Source organism: Cavia porcellus, unplaced genomic scaffold (assembly GCF_034190915.1).
Source record: "Cavia porcellus strain 051 isolate PalLab524CR breed Dunkin Hartley unplaced genomic scaffold, mCavPor4.1 scaffold_13, whole genome shotgun sequence".
Classification (NCBI taxonomy): domain Eukaryota; kingdom Metazoa; phylum Chordata; class Mammalia; order Rodentia; family Caviidae; genus Cavia; species Cavia porcellus.
The window spans coordinates 63,328,655-63,354,925 of NW_026947496.1; the positions used below are offsets into that span (position 1 = coordinate 63,328,655).

Here is a 26,271-nt window from a genome sequence, read left to right on the forward strand (position 1 = left end):
GCCAGCTCAAGTTACTCACGTAATTCCCACCATCCTTGGTGTCACTTATTCCCAAGCCACCCCCTCTGGACAAGATAACAAATTCTGGGAGAGGTCTTGGATCAAGACGTATGTTTAGCATATCCTCAGCTGGATCCGGCATAAGACCCTTTGGCTGCCTTTAGCTTTGAATATGTCTTGGTGTCTTTACTCTGCCATGGGTTGCTTTGGAGATGGTAGATTGGAATTGCCAGCATTCCAATAATGTTTCAATGGGATTACGAATATAACTTTCGAAATTCTAGGAAAGTTGGAAAAAGTATTACAATACTTGGGTTACAATATTCATTATTTGGGATACAATAGAAAGCCTGGTTTTTAACCCTGCACACAAAAAATATTAGCGAATTTGTTTACTTGTCCATTGCCTGTCTCTCCTGTTGGAAAGGAGGCCTGTGGCAGCCAACAACTAAGTGCTTTCAAAGGCACAGTCTCAGACATTACCTTAACTCCCTAAGCTAAGACTGCAGCCCTGGGGCCCTTCTCCAACCCTTCTTCCCTGCTCATTGTCTGTTAGTTTGTAAGGACTGGCATAACTAGGTGTCACAGACTGGGAGGCTGAATCACAAAAATGGATTGTTTCGCGCTTCGAGAGACTTGATCCATGTCTGGAGTCGAAGTCTCGCAGAACCAGGCTTTATACGAAGTTTCTACGAGAGGCTCTTTCCTCATGTCTTTCAGCTTCTGGTGCTTGGTAGCAATCCTTGGAGTTTCCTGACTCACAGCTGCTACGTTTTCATCTCTGCCTTGCTTGTCCCATGGCCTTTGCATTTTGGTAACGGTGTCCTTGCTTTTGAAAGGACACCAGTCATAGCGCATCAAGTATCTGCCTCTTTCCAGTATGAACTCAACCAATAATACCGGCAATGAGCCTATTTCTAAAAATGTTACTATTATTATTATCGTCATATTTTTTTGGCAGTGCTGGGATGGAACCAGGTGCTGCATGCATGCCAGGCAAGTACTCTACCACTGAACCACATCCCTGATGCAAAAATAGTTACATTCTGAAGTAATGGGAAATGGGGCTTCCACACGTTTTTGGATGGAGAAAGGGGACAGAATTCAACACACAGCACTTCTCTACAGCCAGTCCTCCACACATTTGACCGAGTGAACTTTCACAAAGTACACTGTCGGCCAGCACAAACAGCAAAGCGAAATGGATGGGTCAGTGAGCCCACAAACAAACAAGGCCTAAATGGGAATGAACCCACAAAGAAGGGAGGAGGGGGTGTGATGTGCTGCCGCCCGGCTCCAGCAGGTGGCGCTGCAGGCGGTGGGCGCGAGCGGAAAGGCGGCGGCACCGCTCTTGGCCTGCGCGCTGGAGGCGGCGCGGACGCAGCGCGGGCCTGTGAGCCGCCGGTTTCCGGTCTGTGGCCGCCCCCGCCCCGCCTTTGTCCGCTCACGAGAGCCGTTCGGGGTCCGACGGAGGCTCCCCGCTGGCAGGCCGGCTCGCCCGCCCTCCGCGCGTCCTCTCGGGCCAGCGCGCGTCCCCGCCTGCTGGACGGTCCGGGCGGCGGGCTGCTGAGCGCGGGCGGGACCGCCTTCCTCGGCGTCCTCGCGGTGAGCTCCCGCCGGCGCCCGCCGCGGCTCTGCAGCTGGGGAGTCCGCCCTGCGCCCCGCTCCAGGCCGGCTTCGCTCCAGGCCGGCGGCGCGGCGCTGGCGGGGGTGTTGCAGGTCCCAGGTCAGCGCTGAAGGGTTAATCCCATTTAGCCCTAGAGGGCCGTGCCTTTAGTGCGGTAGACGCTTGGGAAGGGTCCCATTTTCAGGGCGTGCGTGCGGGTGATTGTGGTTTCCGTCCTCTGTGCTTTTGGGGGCGGCAGAATGGTTAAATCCGCCTGTCACGTTCCCTAAGGGTGAGACTGTTGGAGAAAGCAACGGAAGGAAGAGCCTCTCTCAAGTTGCCACCCAGCCTGAGAGCCCCCTGAGAAAGCAGGAGACCTATGTGGGCGCCTTCCTGAGTGCTGTGGGCCGCTTTGTTCAGTGGAATGAGCTGGAATAGTCCAGGATCTTGTGTGCCAAGAGGAGTTCGTTGCCACACCTCTTAGTGTATAGTAAGTAGCCACCTTTACTGAAGATCACCGGACCTTAGCTGCAGGAGCAGGCAAAAGGAGAAAGGGCCCAGACCCTTGATAACTTACTTCCAGTGTTTAAAAGACTCTAGGTACCTACCCTTGCACCTCTCTGGTATCAGTAATCTGCAGCCTCAAGCATGGAGACCTAGGCTTCTGTTATTTCTTCTTGTACCTCTTTTGAGGAAAGAGATAATCTTTAAGGTGGTGTTTAAAGTTGAATGGAAGGAAGAGAGTGGCTCACTTACCTCCTTTGTTTCCAAATGTACTAGCTTTACCCCTCTTCTGTCAGAGACAAAAGACAAAGCTGATTGCTTGTGACTCTTAGTCCTTACTGTAATGGAGCAACTAGTGTAAGAAGTGGAGAAGAAGAGATTAGCCGAAATCCAAACTTATGTTGAAGAATGTTGCATGTAAGTACAGTATTAAGAAAAATGCCTAGTTGTGTGGTTTCTTTTGTGATATTTATCGTGAAATGACCATCTTTTGTACAGGTGTATATGAGTGCCTGTAAAATTACAAGGAAACACAGACTTTTAGGGGATGTACTCATGTTAGAGCTTTTATATGATATGGAAGCTGGGCATGATGGCTCATGCTTGTAATCTCAGCACTCAGGAGGTTGAGGCAAGAGGATCACTGAGAGTTCAATGCCAGCATGCGCTATATAGTGCATTCAAGGATAACCAAAAGTACATAGTAAGACTGCATCACACAAAAAGAAGAACAAAGCAAAAGGAACATTCATATGGAAATTTTGCACAATCCAGGCTTCTAGGTGCATCTGGACCCTGTGGAACTCGAGTCTATAATGCTGGGTGTTAGAATAAAAGAAAGATTGTATTTGATACTTTTGGCTGACAGAATTAGCCTTTAGAAACTGGATGGGATGGGGAAGCAAAGGTACAGAACCAAAACAAAAATTAATAACTTGGCCTTGAAAGAAGACAGAATCTTATGAATACTGCATAAACACAATGGCATGGACTCTGTTTACAGTACATCACTGCCAGTCTTACCTGTACCAGAACAGGAAGTTGTAGCTCCAAGGGAGGAAGAAAGTTTGAGGGGAATTGTTCTTGAAGTCCTGCTTCATTCTCCCCTTTGATGTTTTCCATAATAAATTTTAGTAGAACACATCACTGTCGTTAGCATTTATCTTGTTATGGGGGTTAGGGGGTTGGCTCCATATTGGGCAGAGAGAGACTTAGAACAAAAAGGGAAAAGGACTTACGTTGTCATTGTATCCTGATGTAGATCCTGAAACTTTGACCTGGTGTGGACTGGTCATGTTCAGGAGTGACCACAGGCAGGTTGTTGTTCCCTCAAGCTTCAGCTGTGCATAGACTGGTCAGCTTCCAGGGTGACTAGGGCAGCACTATTGTCTCTGGCCTGATGTCCTCACAGAATGAGCTGGTTCAGGTGGTCTGGATCCAGTTGGCTGGTCTGTGGTAGATCTAAAACACAGTTTCTGAAACTCTAATGGCAGTAGAACCAGACTAGATTATAGTATGAGCCTATCCCTTATGAGCTCAAGTTATTGGATATTATTTTTTTAACCAAACAATGTCCCCAGATTTGACTGGGTATATTGAGTATGTCAGGCTCATAGACATTTTTGGTATACTGAATGCTGAATATTCTGTATAAGTATCTCTTAAGTCTGTTTCAGAGACAATTTTTGTAGTTTTTAGAGATCATTTTTAGTATGAACTCTGATTCGGGGTCACCAACCAAAGGCTTAGAAGGGCAAAATCCCATTGGTTTAGTGGGATGCATCAGATATAGAGGAGGCACATGGGCAGGACTTGGTCTTATCTTAACTGGGTTTCTTGGCAATATGTTTTGAGTTTACGTGTTTCACTTTTTCTGATCTCTGTGTTCTCTAGGATGTGTGAAACTTTTGTTTTATCTTTACCATTATTTTATCTTTAATGTGGTGAGCTCCTAGACTAACTCTGCTAAAAATGTGGGTTCATTGTCTTGAGATGGTATCTCTTTATTTTTTTAAAGAAAAAAGTCAGAAAAGAAAAATGAAAAGCAAAAGAGATAACAACAACAAACCCAAAACAATAACAATATAGGTTTTCAAAACAGAATGAAAGAAGTTTAAGAATGGTTGTTATATTGCATAATAGTAGTTCTATTTTTTTCAAAGAAAGAAAAGAAAATTAAAAAAAGGTAGAATAATACTGAATTCAAAAAAATTAACATAAAATCGCTCGTTGATACATCACTCATTGTTGTCTTAAAAAATAGTTGCCAAAGTTAAAAAAAAAAAATAGTTGCCAAAGTTACAAAATCAAAGCAAAAAAGTGACTACACACTCAAACATTGGCAGTGCAAACCCTTCTGTTCAATGATCCAACAGAAATTAAGTAATATGGTCATCTATCTTAAACACTCTACATACCATTATACCCTTTAGAGCACTTTCCTTCCCTATCACTTTCACAATATCTATTATACTTTTTGGATCCCGCTATTGTGTCAGTTTTTATTATTTTTTATGCTAGAGAGACAATGTGGTATCAGTAAATATTTATTTTCCTAATGAGTCTTATTTATTTCATTAATGATATCCTTAAATTGCCTCCATTTAGCTATGAAGGCCTCAAGATCATCCTTTTTATAGCTGAGTAGTATTCCATTATATAGAAATACCATGTTTTTTTCATCCATTCTGCGGTTGATGGGCATTTTGGTTGTTTCCAAAATTTAGCTAACACAAATTGTGCTGCTGTGAATATAGGTGCACATTTATCTCTGTGACATGGCATTTTCAATTCAATTTTCAATTTTCCTGGTAAATACGTAGGAGGGGAATAGCTAGATTGAATAGAACTTCCAATCCTAGTTTTTTGAGGAATCTCCATATTGATTTCCACAGTAGTTGCACCAGTCTGCAATCCCACCAACAGTGGAGAAGTGTTTCTTTTTCCTCACATTCTTGCCAATATTTGTTATCAGTTGTTTTCTTGATGGCAGCCATTCTTTCCAGGATAAGAAGAAATCTCAATGCTGTTTTAATTTACATTTCTCAAATGGCCAATGATGGTGAACATTTCTTCATGTATTTATTTGCCATTTGTATATCTTCATCTGAGAACTGTGTGTTCATTTCCAATGCCCATTTTTGGAGAGGGTCTTTGAATTTGGGGAGTTTGATGTTTTTCAGTTCTTTATATGTTCTGGATATAAGTCTGAGAGCTTGTTGGCTAAAATTCTTATCCATTCTCTGGGTTTTCTTTTCACTTTGTTGGTGATTTCTTTTTTTTTTTTTTTTTAAATTTTATTTAAGGAGAAAAAAAAAGCAGAGAAAGGGTACAAGTTATACAGATTTACAGAAAAAATAAACAGTAGGAAATCACTAGTTAATGGATTACATATTGTCATCTTAGAAATAATTGTTCAAGTTACAAAATTAAAGCTTATAAAGTGGACATTCCAACAGTGAGACTGCAAACAGTTCTGTTCAATGATCCAACAAAACTCAGTAATATCATTATATATCTTATACACGTAAATATACATGCAGTTATAGCATTTAGAGCACTTTCTTTTCCTCTCTTTTGCACAATGACAATTACACATTTTGGGTTTTGTTGCTCGCACAGTTCTTATTACTTTTTTGGAAGAGAGTAGAACCAAATGTGACATAACAGAATAGTCAGTCAAATCAAAAGGTTGGACATAATAGATAATGTAAAATCATAATACTACGTGATCAACAATGGTTACCATAATGCCTCCCGCTATCTCTAATAGAATTGCCTATATCATTAGTTATAATAAAATTTGAACAAAACAGTAAAGAACAAAACCAAAACATTGGAGACATTATAGGTCTTCAAAAGTAGATAATAGTCAACCAGAATGGGCATCATAATGAATCCCACTATCTTCACAGCTGTTGCCTAAACTTTAGAACCTGGTACTATCAAGCGAAACAGAATAGAGGAACATCAGTCAAATCAAGATGGTGAGAGCAATACAGGGCTTTAAATCAAGATAATGGAAAGTCAAAGTGGGTTACTATAATATATCCTGCTATTTTTAAATTTATTTTTCCCTTAAAAGGATAAAAAAAGTAAATAATAAAATGGAGATTGAGATAAAAGAAGGTATAACAGCAAATCAGCGCAGATCAAAACATAACAATTTAAGCAAAATAGTGTTTCACCACAATATTATCCCAACATAAAAGCAGATACCATATTGTCTCTTTCCTTGAAATCTTTGAGTATAACTTCATATACTGTAGCATCAAATATATCAAAACAATGTAAAACCATTTAAGAGAATGACAATATTACAGGGTATTTAGAATCAACTAACAGAAAATGAACAATGGTTTCTGTATAATCTCCTTGTCTATAAAAGGTTTTGCTTATACTATCATATGTAATAAAATCCAATAAGATACCACCTGTTTAGACGAATGGAGACAGAAGAACAAAAGCTTGATGAGACTTCAAAACAAGATGATACTAAATCAGTATTACCTCTTAAGACGTCATTTTCTCCAAAATAGCTGTTCCTATCATCCAGTCTTCTCTGCCTCATTTCTGTTGAGCTCTTTTTCTGTCATTAGTTGTCAGTTTGTCTTCTTCATTTTGTTTTCTGCTCCATTCATTGTGGCCTCTCTGCCACTACTTCTGGATTCTTCGTATTTTTCTTTTTTAGAATATCTTGCAGTATTCTCTGTAGAGTTGAATTGGTGGTTGCATATTCCCCTAGTTCCTCTTTGTCCTGGAAGCACCTTGTTTTTCCATCAATTTCCAGGGATAGTTGTGCGGGATATATCAATCTTGGCTGGAGATTATTATCTTTCAAAGCTTGAATTATTTCCCCCCACGCTCTTCGTGATTCGATGGTTTGTGCCGAGAAGTCTGCTGTAATTCTGATGGGTGTTCCCTTGTAAGTGATTTGTTTCTTGTCTCTGACGGCTTTTAGTATTCTGTTCTTGTATTTGATTTCTGGAATTTTAATTATTATATGCCTGGGTGTTGCTCTGTTTGGGTTGTAGGTGGCTGGGGTCCTGTATGCTTCATACAACTGAGTATCTTTACCTTTTGCTAAATTAGGAAAATTCTCCTGGATTATTTCTGTGAGTAGCTTTTGTAGTTCATTTGTTTGTGTCCCTACTTCTTTTATGTTCTTAATTCTTAAGTTATAGGCCCTCTTATCATCTTCTAGTCTTTGTATTATTGCTGTTTGTTTCTTTGTTATTTTTAAGAAGTTTTTCATTTCATGCTCCCATATTACAAATCTGCCCTCCAGTTCAGATAATCTGTCCTTAGTTTCTTTCAAGCTGTTATGCCAGTTTTCGATACACTTTTTAGTTTTCTGGTAGTCTCTTTGAACCTGCTTCACATATTCTATGCTTTCTCTATTTTCTCCATTAAACAATTCTCCCCTCTTTTTCTGTTCTTCCATTCCACTATCTGTTTTTTCTTGGGTGGTGCTTAGCATTTCTCTAACTATTCTGCTTATGTCTAGCTTCAGATCATTAATAACTTCATTCCTGAACTTGTCTATTAGGCTCTCGAGATAGCACTTTATGTCTATTGGTGCTGTGTCTGCTGTTGTCTCTTTCTCAGGATTGGGGGCCGAGGACCCTTTCTTGTTGCTGCCTCGTCCCATATTCTTTGTTCCTTATATATGCAAGCGTATATAGGAGGCCCAGCTTCCTTCCCTGTCAGTCACAGTGTGATTGAATTGCGCCGGCTAGGTGTTCCCACCCACTGCAGCACACCAGGAAGTTGCAGACCAGGCAGCCTATGCGGGGCTCACCCCTCCAGGTCAATCTACCTTCAGGAGCTGGGACCTGGGCTGTGTTAGCCTACTGGGTCTCAGCCAGCAGTGTCACGTGGGCTACGCACTGCTCACCAATCCCGTTTGAGAGGGGGATACGTGACTGATGTCACTGCAGCGCCCTGTTCCTGCAAGTCTGCCCGGTCCCAGAATGTCCTCTGTTGGAGTCTCCTAGACTGTGGAAGAATCCCAGTTTTCCCTCACTCACCGGAGATGGATGCATGGCTGTCCGCCCGTCCTGCTCTCAACTCTGTTCACCGATTCCCGTTCTCAGAGCTTCCGTATGTCTCTCTCCCTGCGGAGCTGATGCAGACGCAGCGGCGGCGGTGAGAAACCCAAATCGCGTCTTCCAATGGTGCGGGCTCCAGCTTCCATGCTGAGGCTTTATCTGTTCCTGTTATAGCACCAGGATTGCATTCCCAGTTGGTTTCTCTCAGCCCAGTTTGTTCTTGGGTCACCGGGGCATATCTCCTTTTGCTTATGATTCCTTACTCAGCACCGTTCCTGAATTCTAAGCTGGGTGTTTCAGAGAGCCTCCGTAGCTGCTGCTATCTGTCCACCATGTTCTCCCAGAAGCGGTGATTTCTTTTAAAGTGCAGAAACTTTTTAATAATATGAGGTCCCAGTTGTTGATTCTTGGAAGTATTTCCCATGCAGTTTGCATTTTGTTCATGAATTCTCTACCTACCTATATGTCTCAAGGTAGATAGATTTCTACCTACCTTGTCCTCCAGTGTATTTAGTGTTTTTATTTTAATATTTAGATCCTTGATCCATTTTGACTTTAAGTGTATGATGATAGGTATGGGTCTAGTTTCAGTCTTCAGCATGTGGGGAGCCAATTTTTCTAACACCATTTATTAAAGAGGCTATCCTTCCAGTGAACATGTTTAGCCCCTTTGTAAATGTCAGGTGGCTGGATGTCTTTGTAGTAGTGTTTTTGTCTTCTAATCTGTTCCATTGATCCTCAAATCTGTTTCTTTGCCAGTACCATGCTGATTTTATCACTATGGCTTTGTAGTATAGTTTCAAGTCAGGAACTGAAATGCCTTCTGTCTTGCCTTTGTTGCCCAGAATAGCTTTTGCTGTTCTAGGTTTCTTCTATTTCCAAATGAATTTTAGGAATATTTTCTCTAGATCTGTAACGTATGTTAGTGGCATTTTGATTGGGATTGCATTGAATCTGTGTAACAGTTTTGGGAGTATGGCCATTTTCATAATGTTGGTTCTTCCTAACCAAGAGTAAGGAAAATCCTTCCATTTTCTAATATCTTCTTCAATCTCCTTTTTTAGCATAGTATAATTTTCAGCATATAGATCTTTTATATTCTTGGTTAGGTTGGTTCCTAAGTATCTGATTTTTTTTTTAGATGTTATTGTGAAAGGCAATATTTCCATAATTTCTCTCTAGGTGAGTTTTTTGTTTGTGTACAGGAATGCTATAGATTTTTGAGTGTTGACTTTGTATACTGCTACACTGCTGAATTTGTTTTTTTGCCTCTAGTAGTCTTTTAATGGAGTTTTTGGATCTTCTTTATAGAGCATCATGTCTTCTGCAAATAATGATAATTTAAATTCTTCTTTTCCTATTTTTGTTCCTTTTATTTCTCCCTCTTGTCTGATTGCTCTGGCTAATATTTCTAGAACTATATTGAATAGGAGTGGTGATAGTGGACATCCTGATTTTAGAGTGAAGGCTTTCAGTTTTTTTCCATTTAGTATAATGTTGGCTGTTGGTTTCTCATAGATGGCCTTTATGATATTGAAGTAGGTACCATCTATTCCTAGTTTCTGGAGGGTTTTTATCATGAACAGCGGTTGGATTTTATCAAAAGCTTTTTCTGCATCTATTGAGATGATCGTGTGACTTTTATTTTTGGCTCTGCTGATGTGTATTACATTTATTGATTTGCATATATTGAGCCATCTGCATTCCTGGAATAAATCCCACTTGGTCATGGTGTATAATCTTCTGGATGATGTGCTGCATTCTATTTGCCAGTTTTTATTGAGAATCTTTGCATTATTGTTCATTATTAAGATTGGTCTATAGTTCTCCTTTTCAGTTGGGTCTTTCTCTGGTTTTCGTATCAGAGTGATACTTGCCTCTAAGAATGACTTAGGGAGGACTGCTTCTCTTTCAGTTTCATTAAAGAGCTTAAGGAGTATTGGCATTAAATTTTCTCTAAATTTCTTACAGAATTCAGTCATGAATCCATTAGAACCTGGGTTTTTTGTTATGAAGTTTTTAATCACGTTTTCGATTTCAGTAGCTGATACTGGGTTACTCAAAATTGTTACATCTTTTTGATTGAGCTTTGGTAGTTCATACATTTCTAAAATTGTCCATTTCCTCTGTGTTTTCCACCCTATGTGATTAAAAAATTTTAAAGTGTTCATTATTTTTTGAATTTCTATGGGATATGTAGTAATTTCCCTCTTTTCAGTCCTTATTGATGGATTTGAGTTTTTTCTTTCTTTTTCTTGATAAGATTGGCTAGAGGTTTATCAATTTTGTTTATTCTCTCAGAAGCCAGCTCTTTGATTCATTAATTCTTTGTATTGTCTTTTTGGTTTCAATTGCATTAATTTCTGCTCTAATCTTTACAGTTTCCTCTCTTCTATGACCTTTGGGTTTGACTTGCTCTTCCTTTTCTAGAAGCTTGAGATGTAGCATTAGGTTATTTATTTGTGCTCATTCCGTTTTCTTGATGTGACTATTTATTGCTATTTATTTACGTCTTAGGACTGCTTTCACTGTGTCCCATAGGTTACAGTATGTTGTATCTGCATTTTCATTGTATTGCATGTATTGTTTTATTTCTTCTTTGATTTCATCTGCCACCCATGGGTTGTTCGGAAGGTTGTTATTTAATTTCTGTATATTTATGCAAGTTTTACAGGGGATTTTGGTCATTGATTTCCGATTTTAGTGTGCTATGATCAGATATTATGCATGGGATAATTTTGCTCCCTTTGCATTTAGTTAAGAATGCTTTATGGGTTAATATATGGAGTATTTTTGAGAATGTTGCATGTGGGCAGGAAAAAATGGCAGCTTGATAGGAAGCTGAATAGAGACCTCTGCAGGCAAAACAGCTCAGATGCTAGAATTTGACAACATGGAAAGGGCCAGATGATTGGAGAATGATTCTTATTAATAAAATTAGGAAGAGGAAGGAAAAGCATGGGTATAGGGCTGAAGCCTGACAGGCTCACTGAGACCTGTTCCGTGCTGTGCTGGGCGCCCTAGAGTCAGACAATCCAAAGTCGTGCTAAAGCAGCAGCTGCCGATAACGGGAGTTGATGAGTCCCAGGCCCTTGACAGGAGGACGCAGCACAGTGTGAAGTGGAACCAAGGTCGAGAACTTTATTGGCTCTCGGTGAGTGCTGGAAATTGGGTCCTGGGGCTCCATGGGGCAGCCAGAACTGTCTGGCTGCACCAGAGGAGGCCATGGAGAGGACCATGCACCTGAGTGCCAAAGGTGGGTGCCGTGCAATTTTCTAAAGAGGCAGGATGCTGATCTAGAGATGGAAAAACCACATCAAGCTAGAATCTACCTCTGCGGAGAAGGAAAAACGTGAGTGGAGAGCTGGAACCCTATGTGCTCACTGAGACCAGTTCACACTGTGCTAGGAGCACCGTGGAGACAGGTGATTCAAAGTCAAGCTGAAGCCACGGCCGCCAGTAACGGGAATTGTTGAGTCCTGAGCCCTTGGTGGGAGGACGCAGTGCAGTGTGGACTGGAGCCAAGATGGAGAACTGCATTGATTCCCGGTGAGTTCTGGGGATTGGGTGCCGAAGCTGCTGCCGCTGGCTGGAGGATATCTTGGAGTTGAGCAGAGCCTGGCACTGCAGTGGCATTAGTTGGCCGCCCCTGGCACAGAAAGGACTGGTGGGCTCTGCTGGGACTGAGCTACACCTCTGGTTGGGACCAAGTAGCCAGGGACAAAAAGGTCATGACTCTGTGACGTCCACAGGGTACAGCTAAGTCCCTGAAGGAAATTGCAAGTTGACTGGCTCAGAGGCTAGAAGCTAGCCTGCACGATCCCTGTGTCCCTGTGTGAACCTCACAGCAAATTGGGGAGGGCAGCAAAACCCCAGTCAGCATGCTTCAGAAAGACTCTAAGCAATATGGAGAGGGCCAGAGACCCCCAGGACACACCTGTCTGAAAGAAACCAGAAACATGACAAGATACAGAAATTTAAAAAAACCTCCAGCTGCTGACCCTGGGAAAATAAGCCCAGGAGAGGGAAATACAGAAGAAAACCAGTGCAGTGATCATGCAATATTAGACACAGCATCAGTGGACATAAAGAAATACCTTCGTGACCTCATAGACAAATTTAAAACTGTACTTCTGGTCCAAGTGAGGCAAGATGTAAAAACATTAATTAAAGAAATGATAAGCCCCTTCCAAGAGGACACAGACGGAAAAACAGAGGAACTCAGAAAAGGAAGAGAAACCTTTGATGAAGAATATAAAAAAAATCTAGAATACATGAAACAGATCCAAAGAGATTACCAGGAAACTAAAAACTCCATTGAAAGCTGGCAAAATGCCTTGACAGAAGCTAAACTTAGTCTTTTGAAACTTCAAGAGAGATTTATGATGTGTGATTATGAAAGAAAAGATCTTTTAAAAATAACAAGGAACCAGGAAAAATTCAATTCAAAGGCTAGAAGACGACAAGGGGTTTATAACTTAAGAATAAAAAATGTGAGTAAAGAAGCAGGAGTAATCACAAGTGAGCTACAAAGACTAATCACGAATATAATTAAGGAAAACTTCCCAAGCGTGGGAAAAAGAAATGATATCCAGATAAATGAGGCATACTGAACTCCAGCCACTTACAACCAAAATAGATCTACACCCAGACAAATAATAATCAAGATTCCATAAATCCACCACAAGAACAGAACATTAAAAGTGGCCAGAGAAAAGCAGATCACCTACAAAGGACAAATCATCAAAATAACAACAGACGTATCCACACAAACTCTCAAGTCAAGAAGAGCCTGGAGGGAAATAGTCCAAGACCTGAAAGAAAATAACCTCCAACCAAGACTGATGTACTCTGAAAATCTTTCTCTCAAAATTAATGGAGAAAGAAAATATTTCCAAGACAAGGAGGAACTGTGGGAGTTCATGGCCACCAATCCAATGCTACAAAAAATACTGAAGGACATGAGAGAGAGAGAGAGAGAGAGAGAGAGAGAGAGAGAGAGAGAGAGAAATACCAGGATTCCAGTAACAGTGGTAGAGAGGCCTCAATGAATGGGGCACACAGTGGAATGAAGGAGAAAAGTGGACAAAAAACAGCAGAAGAATAGAATAGCAGAGATGAGGCAGAGACGGCAAGCTATAATCTTTAATATAGATAGCCTTGATACACTAACAAAAAAGAAACAGGCAGAATAGATTAGGAGGCAGGATCCATCAAGATGCTCTGAATAAGAAATATACTCAACCTGAAAGAGGGTTAATAAACTGACAAAGATGAGAAAACAATGCTATATGTGACAGGAAACCAGAGAGAAATAGGGACAACTTGTCTAGCAGCTGCAGATAGGTTGGAAAGTTATGACACTTTTGTGCAGTATAGAACTACACAGCTGGAAGGAAGGGAAACCTGTGGCTTTAGTAGGGTTTTTTGTGTACTGCTCAGGCTGTTTAGAAGTGAGTGGTAGCCCATGTAATTGGCACCTACAAATGTGTTTAATACTCTCTTTCCCATGCAAGACATCAGGTGGAATTGCTTTTTGAACCTGGGGCCTGGCACTTTTCGTGTGGTTAGCCTCCCATTAGTAGACATTACCCCCGCCCCATATATTATTCAGCATCTTGGGCAAAACAGGCTAACTTAGGGTCTGTCAGAGGGGTGGCTCTGGAATGAGAGCTATAGCTATGCCCTCCCCCTTTGGCAGGTTGTCATAGAGGCCCAGTTTGATTCCCTGTCTGTCCTTTGATTTTCTCTGGCTTCCATTGTTTTGATCCTCTGTTGTCCTCTGTAGTGTGTGATAGCCACTTTCCTTGTGGCCCATAGAGCATCTAGGGGCTGTAAAGTTGTTTGCACTTGTCCCCCCCCCCCCCAGCATCAGAAACCCTCTTTTTTGTATTTGGAGTCAATATAAATGTTTACTTTTCTCTCTTTTTTCAACAAAATAGCCCTTGTCAAGGGTATTAGTTCTGCCTTCTGGGCTGAGACTCTGGTAAGCATAGGCTGGGCTTCTACCACAGCATTGAGTCACCATTGTATATCCTGCTTGTTGAACCTCTTTTAGGTTCATATAGGTTTTAGGTTACAGTCATATAATCATCAAGGAGGGGCTTCCAGTTTTACTGGCAGCAAAGTACCTGGGTCAAGATTGTTTATTTTTTTTAGAGTTATGTGACGATTTTCACATAAGAGCCCCTGATACAGAGTCAGATTCAGGTTTGACAATGAATGGTGTCTTCTCTGGTCCATTAATATTATAACTGAATGTGGTACTCTTTTTTTTTTTTTTTGTCTTTTTTGAGACAGCGTCTCGCTGTGCAGTTCAGGCTGGCCTTGAGCTCACTTTGTAGCCCAGGCTGGCCTCGAACTCACAACGATCCTGCCACCTCAGCCTCCCGAGTGCTGGGATTACAGGCATGAACCACCACACCTGGCTTGTGTGTGGTACTCTTAATAGGCGGTTTTTGTCTCAAGGTCAGTTTGTTAGCTTTCTGCATCAGCAGGGCAGTGGCTGCATGTGTCCTTAAGCGTGGAGGCCATTCGAGGGACACAGAGTTAGTGTTCTGACAAGTGTGTTGTCAAACAGTGTCAGGATCTCATGACCTGGGTTAAGACTTGTATGGCTATACTTTTGTTATGGATGTATAGGAAGGAAGGCTTGGTTGTATCTGACAGTCCTAAGGCTGGGACCTGAGGCAGGGCCTGTTCAATTTGTTTAAATTTCTCCTGATCAGAGCCTTTTCTCTCCCCTGTGTGGTGGCTTGTCTGAATTCAGTAAGTATTTTTTTTTGGTTTTCGCTTTGACCTGTGTCAAGTTCTGTGTGGTCTCTCCTCTGCTTGTAGCCATGGCTCAGTGTCTCACTGACACTCTGGTTTCCATTCAGCATTTTCATGAACCAGTTTAGCTTTTGTCTGCTGCTGTGCCTATCTCTTTGTTTTCTTTCCTAGCTGGGCCATTGTTATGTGGTCTTTGGGTGTGGTGAGCTATAGCTGTGTAGTCTTTTTTGTAAAGGAGACACAGTTGTGTTGTAGCTTTGTCTCAGTGTTACACTGTGATGTCTTCAGCATTACCCATACTTGGGGTGTGCATGTGTGTGTGAACACAACAGGCAAGTCTGTCTCCTTGGTTTGTAGTTGCAGTTCCTCCGGTATCTGTAGAGTTTGTTTGTTGAGTTGCCTCAGCTTTAGCTTTCATGCACAGGAACAGTTTGTCTTTTTGACACTTGTACTGAACCTCCTAGCATTTGTTTCTACAAGTGCTTAGTTTCTTCTTGTGGCTTTTGCTTTTGGGTTTTGATCTCCTTTGTCCACGTGGGTGGTTCCTGTAGTTCATGCTTAGTCCAACCATGTGGCCACTGAGTTATCTCCAGCTGTAGGCTTACCATATTGATCTCCTTCTTGATGTGGACCTGTTGCATTTGGTTGTTTCCAGTCACCAAACACTGCTGCAAATATTGTAGCTCTTTCTAGATCCTGTGTTTTTGTGACTACTGTTCTTTCCTGTTGTGCTATCTCCTCTTGTATGTGCTGTTGTATTTGAGTCTTTAGTTCCATTTGTACCTTGGTTTGGGGATGTGCTTCTGTCACCTGTTCCAGTGCCTGTTTTTTTTTTTTTTCCATGTGTCTGCCAACCTGTTGCCTTACGTTTGGGATATTTGAACCTCCTGGCTGCTTCAGTGGCTCACTGAGTTGCCTCTGTCTCATCATGTAGTCTTTGGACCATGCTGATTTATTTTTTCCTTTGTAGTGGCTTCTGGAAAGCCTTTTGGGTCAGCTGTAGCTGTTTTCCTTGTTCTGTTTTCCCCTGCTGGCATTGAGCCTCTTTCTCCTTGGCCTTGTCTTTCTGTGTCCTTCAGAGCAGCCTTGGGCTACCTGGGGCTTCCTCCTCAGGCCCAGGCTCTTTTGTGTGTGTTCCTGTGTTTCTGTGCTCACTGTCTCTGTGAAGTATCCCCGGTTTTTTCTGTTTGTACTTGCACCATGTGTTCTCAGCATTGCTGCAGGTGTGTTCCAGCTTCCCTTTCCACTGTGTCTTACTGGCCATAGCTTTTGTTTTTACAAAGCTCACCTCCAGGGGGAGGATCTTTGTATTCATGCTCATTGCCTCAGTGTGTTTTCTGTCAGCCCCCTTTGTCACTTGTGTTTACTCTTTGATGGGCAGCTGGGTGAGGAACTCTTTAATGTCAGCCTTGTGCTATGTTGTCTGTTCTTTTTCCGCTGTGGCCCAAAGGTAAAAAAAAAAAAAGGAATAGATCCTTTTTTTAGCAGGAGAGCTGAACAGTTTGGAACATTGTTTATATTGGTCCACTTTTTTTATACTATACCCCTCAGAACAGAAAAATGACTTCTTTAGTGACTCACAATATTCAAATCACTTTTAATAATAACTTAATGGGCTGAGTCATTACCAAGTGTTCTGTCATGTACCAAAAAGTCTGCTACTTGTCCCTCTTCACTAGTGGAGCCCTGTCTGGCCTAGTCCTGGAAACCTTTATTTTTGTCAGTCTAATGAGGCCAGCATCTGTTTTTTTCTTGGGAGTAATAGCCTTTTGCAGGTAGCTTGGGATTTTTGTCCTTTGTGCTACCAGTTTTGGCGTTTATTTTTCAAGTGTCCACATTTGCACATTGTGCACACTGATCCCAGTGCAGTTTTGGCCAACTGGCAGATCATGGTTCAGTGTGACTCCTGTTTCATCAGTGTCCTCCTTTTTGCCCCTTAATGATTTCTGGTGTTTTTTTTTTTTTTTTTCTTCCCACTGTCAATGGTGTTATGAACAGATCTGTTTTTTTCTTGAGCCTCTTATAAGCTTTTTGTTTGGGGCTCCTGATCATGATTTACATATACTTTTGTAGTCCCCTCTGAAAGCTGGGTCACATTCATGCCAGCAAAACCCTCCACTTCTGTTGATAAGCATCTAGACAGGGCTAAAGTTATGTGGGTCTAGTATGAACTATATTTAGCCATGATTCAATGTAGAGAAATTTTCCTGAGTGTCCTAGTAAGTCCCTGCTTCTGGTTATGTGGTGTGTGTGTATTCCAGTTGTTTTTGGTGACTTGCTTCCCTTTTGTCTCCAGACTGGCCATTTACCAGCAACAGATGGCCAATTTATAAAGAGTCATTAATTTATAGGGGAGAGGTCAGCTTTATTTTATAGTTTTCTGTATAACCTCTTTTAAAGGTACACAGCATAAATTTTAATGAAGTAGATTTTGATGTTTTCCCTCCCATATCTGTTCTGTTGTGACATAAGTCACTTTCTTAAGCATTTTTGTTTTATATCCATTTGATCATTTCTCTTGAGGAATGTTTTAGAGGGAACAACCTCAGTTCCACCAAATTAACAAGTACCCATATATGATTTTTTTATTAAATAATTTTTTAATGAATAAGGGAGAGGATGAGATAAAAGGGGGCATAACAACATAACAATACAGGTTAAAGCATAACACTTTCAGCAACCTAGTGCTTCACCACCAAATAACCCAACTTAATAGTAGTTACCATAGTGTCTTTTTCTTTGAAATATTTGAATATAACTTCATATGCTATAGCATCAAACATATCAAGACTGTGTAACACCATTGAAGTGGATGAAAGCATTGTAGAATATTTAGAACCAGCTAACAGAAAAAATGATCAGTGGTTTCTATATTATCTATTTGCCTAAGGCCCATATATGATTTTAATAAACTATTTCTGCAAACTTTCCTTGGCACGTGTAAGCTGTATGCTCTTGTCATTTTCTCTCTTTTTGTCTGTTTACCAGGCCAGAATCCTTTTATCATCCAGAATCCAATCATAGCAAAAGTATATTTCTTACATTTATAGCCTTCCTAATGATTTTCTCTCTAGTTTATTTTAAAACCTTTTACAACAAATTTCACTGTAGGTGTTTGGTTCTTTTTTCAAGTTTGCTAACTCTGAGTAAGGGTGAATCAATATTCTTATGTTAAATCAACAGATAGCAGTAAAAAAGAGCAAAACTAACCCTAGAATTAAAATTTAAGAATTTGTAATACACAAGAAATGTTCTGTGTTTTTTTCAAATCCATTTTATTCATAGAAAAAAGTAGGAAACAAAATTTTAAAGTTTATTAGGGGGTAACAATGGTACATACATTGTGCACTGTCATTGTCAAATCACTCATCCAAAGCATAGGACATCTGCCTTCAATTGTCTGAACAGTATCACCACAAATCTTCCTCTTAAGTGAACTCAGAGAAACCAGTAGTATAACTATCTTAACTTTTTTATATATGTATACATACACATGTGTTTTCTTTCAGTTTGTCACACTAATGAAACAATGTGATGTTTACACATGTGTCTTATTTCACTAATGAGTATGTTCTCAAGGTGCATCCATTTACCTATAAAAGTGTCCAGTTTATCCTTTATGTTTGAGTAGTACTCCATTGTATAAAAATACCATGTATTTTTTTTAATCTATCCCTTAGTAGTTGGGCATTTAGGTTGTTTCCAGTATTTGGCTATTATAAACTGCTGCTGTAGACCTTGGTATACATGTATCACTGGAGTGTGATGTTTTTAATTCTTTTGGGAAGATACCTAGAAGGGGAATAGCTGGATCAAATGGGACTTCCAATCATAGTTTTTTGAGGAATCTCCACACTGATTTATTTCCACAGTGTCTATTGGGTCCTGTGAAGGCCGCCTCCATATCCAAACCTTTCCACTCTGGGCGAACTTACTCATTTAGGCTAAAATTCCTAGTCCAAAGATTTTAAGTCCCTGTCCAGGTGCCAGTTATTGGATCCTGACCTAGATCCTTGACCTCCCAAACAAGTGTACCGCGGAGATTTAAATAAAAAGAAACAAATTGTGTGGTTTTAGGGCTCCAGGAGGGTCAAAACCCTTTAGTTGAGCTTGGGACTCTGAGGCCTAGGACAAAGACTTCTCTGGATCAGCCCACTTTTATTAGGACCAAGGACAAAAGATGGGGAAACTGACGAAAGCACAGGAAATGAGCAGGACCTTGGGAGTCATTTCAAAGACTTCTCCAAGTAGTAAATTATGCCAGTTTAGGAGAACTATCTTATTTCCATGATGACATTTATGATAGGAGTGTGACTGCAAGAGTGAAGTTATTTCAGCTGCAGTCTCTATTTACTTAATTAGTGTTGGAGCCAAGGTGTCTTTAGTTGTGGCCTTATCTTGCCCTTTGGGGTATCTCTGGCCTCACAGGCCACTACAGACCTCAGCCAGGACCAGTGATTCATAGAGGTTCACTTACTATGAATCAGCTCCCATCACCAGGCAAGGGGCCGAGGCCTAGGACAGACTCACAAATAAACATAGAAAGCCAATTAGTTAATTTTAAATCCTGCTCAGAGCCACTTCATAGTCATCTGCAACACTAGTCTGTATTCCCACCAAAAGTGGAGAAGTGTTCCTTTTTCCCCATGGCCACTCCAGCATTTGTTATTGGTTGATTTCTTAATACTAGCCATTCTTTTTAGGGTCAGTTGGAATCTCAGTGTTTTAGTTTGCATCTCTCAAATGACCAGTGCTGTTGATATTTTTTCACATTTATTTGCTGTTTGTATTTCTTCATGTGAGAAGTGTGTATTCATCTCAGATGCCAATTTTTGGACTGGGTCTTTAAATCTGAGAGCATTGATTTTTTTGTGTGTGTTCTTTATATGTTCTCAATAGTAATTCTTTGTATGAAGACCAACTGGAAAACATTTATTCCCATGTTTTGAGTTGTCCTTTTACTCTGTTGGTGGTTTCTCTTGCTGTCCAAAAGCTTTTTGGTAGGGAGAAATATCATTTGTTGATTCTTTGTAATAGTTCTTTTGCAATCGGGATTTTGTTCATAAAGTCTTTACCTTCACCAGTGTCTTTAAGAGTTTTACATACTGTATCTTCCAGCAGATTTAAAATGTTTGTGTCTTAAAGATCTTTGGTACATTCTGTATTAGTTTAGTACATGGTAGAAGATATGGGTTCAGTTTTAATCTTCGGCATGTGTAAGCCAATTTTTTCCAGCACCATTTATTAAAGAGGCTATTTTTCTTCCAGTGAATGTTTGGCTTTTTTGTCAAGATAAGGTGTCATAGTGTATCTTCAGTTGTTTCTGCCTCTTCCAATCTATCCCATTGATGTTCAGGTCTGTGTTTTGCCACCACCACACTTTTATCAAAGTAGCTTTATAGTATAATTTAAAGTCAGGGATTTTGATGCCCCTGGTCTTGTCTTTGTTGCCCAGGATTGCCTTTGTTATTCTAGGTTTCTTCTGGTTCCAGATGAGTTTTAGGATTGTTTTCTCTAATTCTTTTTTTAAAAATTTATTTAAAGAGAAACAAACAAACAAAAAAATGGAGATAAAAAAGGGTAGAAATAATACAGAATTACAGAAAAATAAACAGTAAGAAATCACCAGTTGATAAGTTACATATTGTCGTCTTAGAAATAGTTGTTCAGGTTACAAAATTAAAGTATGTAAAGTGACATTCAAATAGTGACACTGCCAACAGTTCTGCTCAGTGATCTAACAAAAACATCAGTCCTATACACTTGTTTTTTATCTTAAAGAAGGTAAGATTAAACATATCAAAAAAGAACAAAACAGTTCAAAAAGAAACAATTTAAAGAAATACAGATTTCAAAGCATGTCCACTGGAGATCTACACTGTCACTTAAAAGACTAGACAAATATCGCTCTGATCAGTGAATAATAGTATTGCTAGATTTTATATCATAAAGCTACAGAATTAGCATTGGGTTTCTTAGTGTCTCTTCTTCAGAGTATCTGTTCATTACATCTTGCATTATATAATCTGTTCCCATAAATAGTTTTTAAAAAATCTTCTCATGTGAATTTCTACATGTATATCTATCCTCTCTGTATTATAGGGAAAAACAAATCATAACAAGACAGCAAAACAAATTCCTAGAAAAACATGCAATGAAAAAGACACATAAGACCACAATATTAGGTGATCTACCGTAGTTACTATGCTTTCTGTTGTTATTTTCAATAGACTTGTCCACATCATCCGGCTTAATATAGTTAAGCGTAGTATTACATAGCTATTTTTATAAAAACACAACTTTGAAAACATTGTAGGACTTGAGAGCTGTTAATGATCAACACCGGTATGGATATCTTTTACCTCTTGTCATCTTCAGAGTAGTTGCCTCTACTTTTAGGGTTGATACTATCAAGCATACCAAATTCAAATGACATCAGCCAAGGCAAAACCGCGTTCTAACAAATCGGATTCAAATAAGATTAATCATAGTAAGACAATGTAAGTAATACAGGGTTTCAGTTTAAGTTAATAGGAAATAAGAATAGTTACCATGGTATAACCTGCTATTTTTGCCCCAGATGTCTGTGCCCTCATCTGATATGAGTGGACAGACTGGAACAAATTAAATTCAAACTAAACAAGGTGATAAGACTACTGTGTCTTTTAACTCCTGATACACTATTAGCAATGACCTCTGCCTTTTTTAAAAAATAGTATATCAAAGTTATCTGTACTAAAGATTATAGCTTACCATCTCTGCCTCATGTCTGCTACTCCACTTTAATTTGTCCACCTTACTCCCTCATTCCACTGTTTGCCCTGTTCACTGAGGCCTGTTGCTGGAATCCTGGCATCCCTTCCTCTCTTTCTCTGGAATGTCCTTCAGCACTCTCTATAGGGTTGGTGGCCATGAACTCCCCCAGTTCTTCCTTGTCTTGGAAGCATCTTATTTATCATTAATTTTGAGAGAGTTTTTCTGGGTATATAAGTCTTGGTTGCAAATTATTTTCTTTGAGGACTTGGAATATTTCCCCCCATTCCCTTCTTGATTTGAAAGTTTGTGTTGATAAGTCTGTTGTTATTTTGATAATTTTTCTGTTGTAGGTTATCTGCTTCTTTTCCCTGGCTGCTTTTAGTATTCTGTTCTTTTGGTGGATTTCTGGAATCTTGATTATATGAATTTCTGGGATCATGATTATTATATGTCTGGGTGTAGATCTGTTTTGGTTGTAGGTAGCTGGTGTTTTGTATGCCTCTTTTATCTGGATATCATTTCTTTTTCCTATACTTGGGAAATTTTCCTGTAATATATCTGTGAATATTTTTGTATTTCATTTTTGGTTGCTCCTATTTCCTCACTCACATGCTTTATTCTTAAGTTATGTATCCTTTTGTCATCTTCTAGCCTTTGAATTGTTTCTTTCTGGTTCCTTGTTGTTTTTAAGAGGTCTTTTCTTTCACGATCATATATCATAAATCTTTCTTCAAGTTTCAAAAAACTAACTTTAATTTCTTCAAGGCATTTTTCTAGGGTTCAGTGGAGTTTTCAGTTTCCTGGTAATCTCTTTTGATCTGTTTCATGTATTCTAGGTTATGTTTAAATTCTTCACAATTTTCTCTTTCTTTTCTGATTTCCTCTGTTCTTCCATCTGTGTTCTCTTGAGTGGGGCTTATCATCTCTTTAATTAATATCTTTATATCTTGCCGCACTTGGATCAGGAGTACAGTTTTAAATTTGTCTATGAGGTCATGAAGGTTTTTTTTTTTTTTTTTTTTTTTTTTTTGGTTGATGCTTGGGTGGTTACTGTGCTGGTTCTCTTCTTTGTTTACTTCTCCTGGGCTTATTTTCTCACGTTCAGCACCTGGAGATTTTTTAAAATTTCTATCTCTTGTTGTGTTTCTGGTTTCTTTCAGACTAGAGGGTCCTGGGGGTCTCTGGCACTCTCTGTATTGCTTAGGGCCTTTCCGAAGTGTGCTGACTTAAGTTTTTGCTGCCCTCCCCAATTTGCTGTTATCTGAGGTAGGCAGGGATGCAGGGACAGTGCAGGCTAGCTTCCAGCCTCTGTGCCAGTCAATCCGCAAGTTAGGCTGTACTTTTGTACGTCACAGAGTCGCAACTATTTTGTATCTGCTTAATGGGTCCTAACCAGAGGCTTGGTTTAGCCCCAGAAGATCCTGCCAGTTCTCTCTGCGCCAGAAGTGTCTGACTAATGTCACCATGGCACAGGGGTCTGCCCAAATCTCAGCTGTCCTCCACCAGACCTCTCTGTGCCAGGAGAGACTATCTAATGTCACCACAGCACTGGGTCTGCCCAATTCCAAAATGTCCTCCACTAGTCTTCTCTGTGTCGCTGACACCATTACGGCACCGGCCTCTGCCCAATTTCAAGGTCCTCCACCAGACCTCTCTGCACCAAGGGCAACTGTCTGATGTTACCAAACTGTGGGCTCTGCCCAACTCTAAGATGTCCTCCACTAGACTTTCCATGTCACTGATGCCACCGTGGTGGCAGGCTCTGCCCAGTTCCAAGATGTCCTCCAGCAGGCGACAGCAGCCACCGGGGACCCAGTCCCTAGTACTCACCGGGACTCAATGCAGATCTTCCTCTTGGTTCCACTGCACATTGTGTCGCTTGTCTTCACTGTGTTCCCAACACAGAGTGGACCAGTCAGAAAACTGCACGGTGTCCGGCTTCGGAGTTCTGGAACTTCTAGCAGTTTCCTCTGGTGCAGCCAGGCAGTCCTGGCTGCTTCGCAGGGTCCCAAGTCTCAATTTCCAGCAGTCACCAAAAGCCAATACAGCTTTTCCTTTTCGATCCACTGGTCAGTGTGTTGTGTTAAAGGTGCAGGATTCACAAACTCCCGTTATTGACAGCCGCAGTATCAGCACTTTCTCTAATTCTGTGAGATACGCTATTAGAATTTTGATTGGGATTGAACTGAATCTGTGTAACAGTTTTGGAAGTATGGCCATTTTCACTATTTGGTTCTTTCGACCCAACAGCCTGGGATATCTCTCCGTTTCCTGATATTCCCTTCAATCTTCTTTTCCAGAGTACTGTATTTTCAATGCATAGGTCTTTTATATTCTTTGTTAGATTGAGTCCTAGGTATTTCATTATTTTAGATGCTACTGTAAAAGGTATTGTTTCCTTGATTTCTTACTCAGTGAGTTTGTTTCTCATGTACAAGATGGCTATTGAGGGCTTCTGGTAAAGATGGTGGATAGATAAGAGCAGAATACAGAGGCTCCCTGAGACAGACAACTCAGATGGCAAAATAATACAATGTGGGGAGTCCTGGACAGAGGGAGATGGATCCTCTCCACCCAGGAAGAAACTAAAGTGAAAAGAAGCAGTCAAACATGCAGTCCTGGGTATTGAGGCAGCTATGATTCTGTGCTCTCGTGCATCCGAATTCCTGCCATTTGGACTAGCTGGAACCACAGTCACACTGAAGTTGGAGGTCATTGAGCCCAATGGAGAATTGAGCCGACAAGGAACCTGCATTGATCTGTGGTGAGTGCTGGGAATAAAACCCTTACACAGGAAAGGGGCACCAAAGGGATGACATTTTGGAATTGGGCAGGACTGGCAAGAACAAGGAACAACAGTGACTTCAGTCAATTGTTCCCTTCCCAGATGAGATTAGTCTGGTATGCTTGGCCTGGGTCAGACCCCTGGCTGAGATCCAATAAGCTGTCCCAAACCAATTCCCTACACATGGTGCACACTAACACAGTGAAGGCCTCTGCAGGCTGACTGACCCAGAGGGGAGGCCAGCATACACCAACCCTGTTTGCACCTCAATAACACACTGGAGTGGACAGAATTACCTAGCTAGCGTGCTTCAGAAGAACCATAACCAACAAGGAAAGAGACTGGGACCTCCCCTATACATCTATATGGAAGAAACCAATAACATGAGAAGAGGAAACAACAAGAAAAAATCCCCAGGGGTGCACCTCAATAACACAATGGAGTGGACAGAATTACCTAGCCAGCACACTTCAGAAGAACCATAACTAACAAGGAAAGAGACTGGGACTTCTTCTATACATCTGTATGAATGCAACCAATAACATGAGAAGAGGAAGCAACAAGAAAAAAATCCCCAGCCCGCAACCCTGAAAAAATTGATCCAGAGAGGCAAATACAAAAGAGATTGAGGACAACAAACATGCAATATTAGACACAGCATCAGTGGACATAAAGAGATATCTTTGGGACCTCATAGATGAGTTCAAAAGTGAAATATTCAACCAAGTAAAGCAAGATATAAGTAGATTAATAAAAGAAATGCTAAGCACCTCTCAAGACACAGAAGAATGGAGGAGCCCAAAAAAAGGAGAGAAACATTTGATAAAGAATATAAAGAAAACATAGAATACATGAAGCAGCTTCAAAGAGATTACCAGGAAATAAAAAAGCTGGCAAAACTGCTTGAAAGAAACTAAGGATAGATTATTCAAACTGGAAAACAGGTTTGCAATGTGTGATCATGAAAGAAAAAATTTCTTAAAAACAACAAGGAAACAGGCAGTAAAAATACAAAGACTAGAAAATGACAAGAGGATCTATAACTTCAGAATAAAGAATGTGAATGAAGAAGCAGGGGTACAAACGAGGAAACCACAAAGGCTATTCACAGAAATAATTAAGGAAAACTTCCCAAGCATAGGAAAAGGAAATGATATTCAGATGTATGAGGCATGCAGAACTCCAGCCACCTACAACCAAAACAGAGCTACACCTAGGCATATAATAATCAAGATCCCAGAAATTCAAAATAAGAACAGAATATTAAAAGCTATCAGAGAAAAGAAACATTACCTATAGAGGAAAACCCATCAAAATCACAGCAAACTTCCGACACAGACCTCAAATAAAGAAGAGCTTGGAGCGAAGTAAGAAAATAACTTCTAGCCCAGAAATTAATGGAGAAACAAGATGCTTCCAAGACAAAGAGGAACTGGGGAAATTCACAACGACCAATCCAACTCTACAAAAAATACTGAAGGGCATTCTAGAGAGAGAGAAAAGTACCAGGATTCCAGGAACAGTGGCAGAGAGGCCTCAATGAATGGAGTAGAAAGTGAGATGAAGAAGAAAAGCAAGACAACTAAAGGCAGAAAAAGAACACAACAGAAATGAGGCAGAGAAGGTAGGCTATAATCTCTAATATACATGGCTTTGATACACTAAACAAAAAGAGAGAGAGAGAAACACAAGCAGAGTAGATCAGGAGGTAGGGTCCACCGAGATGCTCTGTATAGGAAATATAATTAACCTGAAAAAGGGTTTATGGACCAAAAATCAAATATGAGAAAACAATGCTC

The 26,271-nt window shown here is 40.4% G+C and overlaps 1 protein-coding gene across 21 annotated transcripts in view; it reads left to right on the plus strand.

Annotated features, from left to right (window-relative positions):
• Positions 1-1,258: 1,258 nt before the first annotated feature.
• The window catches only part of LOC100736226 (zinc finger protein 431-like), a 56,250-nt gene continuing 31,237 nt past the window's right edge, over positions 1,259-26,271 (plus strand). For 2 of the 21 annotated variants that reach the window (XM_063260307.1, XM_063260293.1), the window contains exon 1: positions 1,259-1,605. In XM_063260307.1, coding sequence (XP_063116377.1) covers positions 1,279-1,605 — 327 coding nt within the window. In that variant the 5' untranslated portion in view covers positions 1,259-1,278. Of the gene's footprint in view, positions 10,969-26,271 lie in introns of those variants that run through there. The other 19 variants (XR_010051294.1, XM_063260304.1, XR_010051291.1 and 16 more) reach the window with 18 other exon arrangements.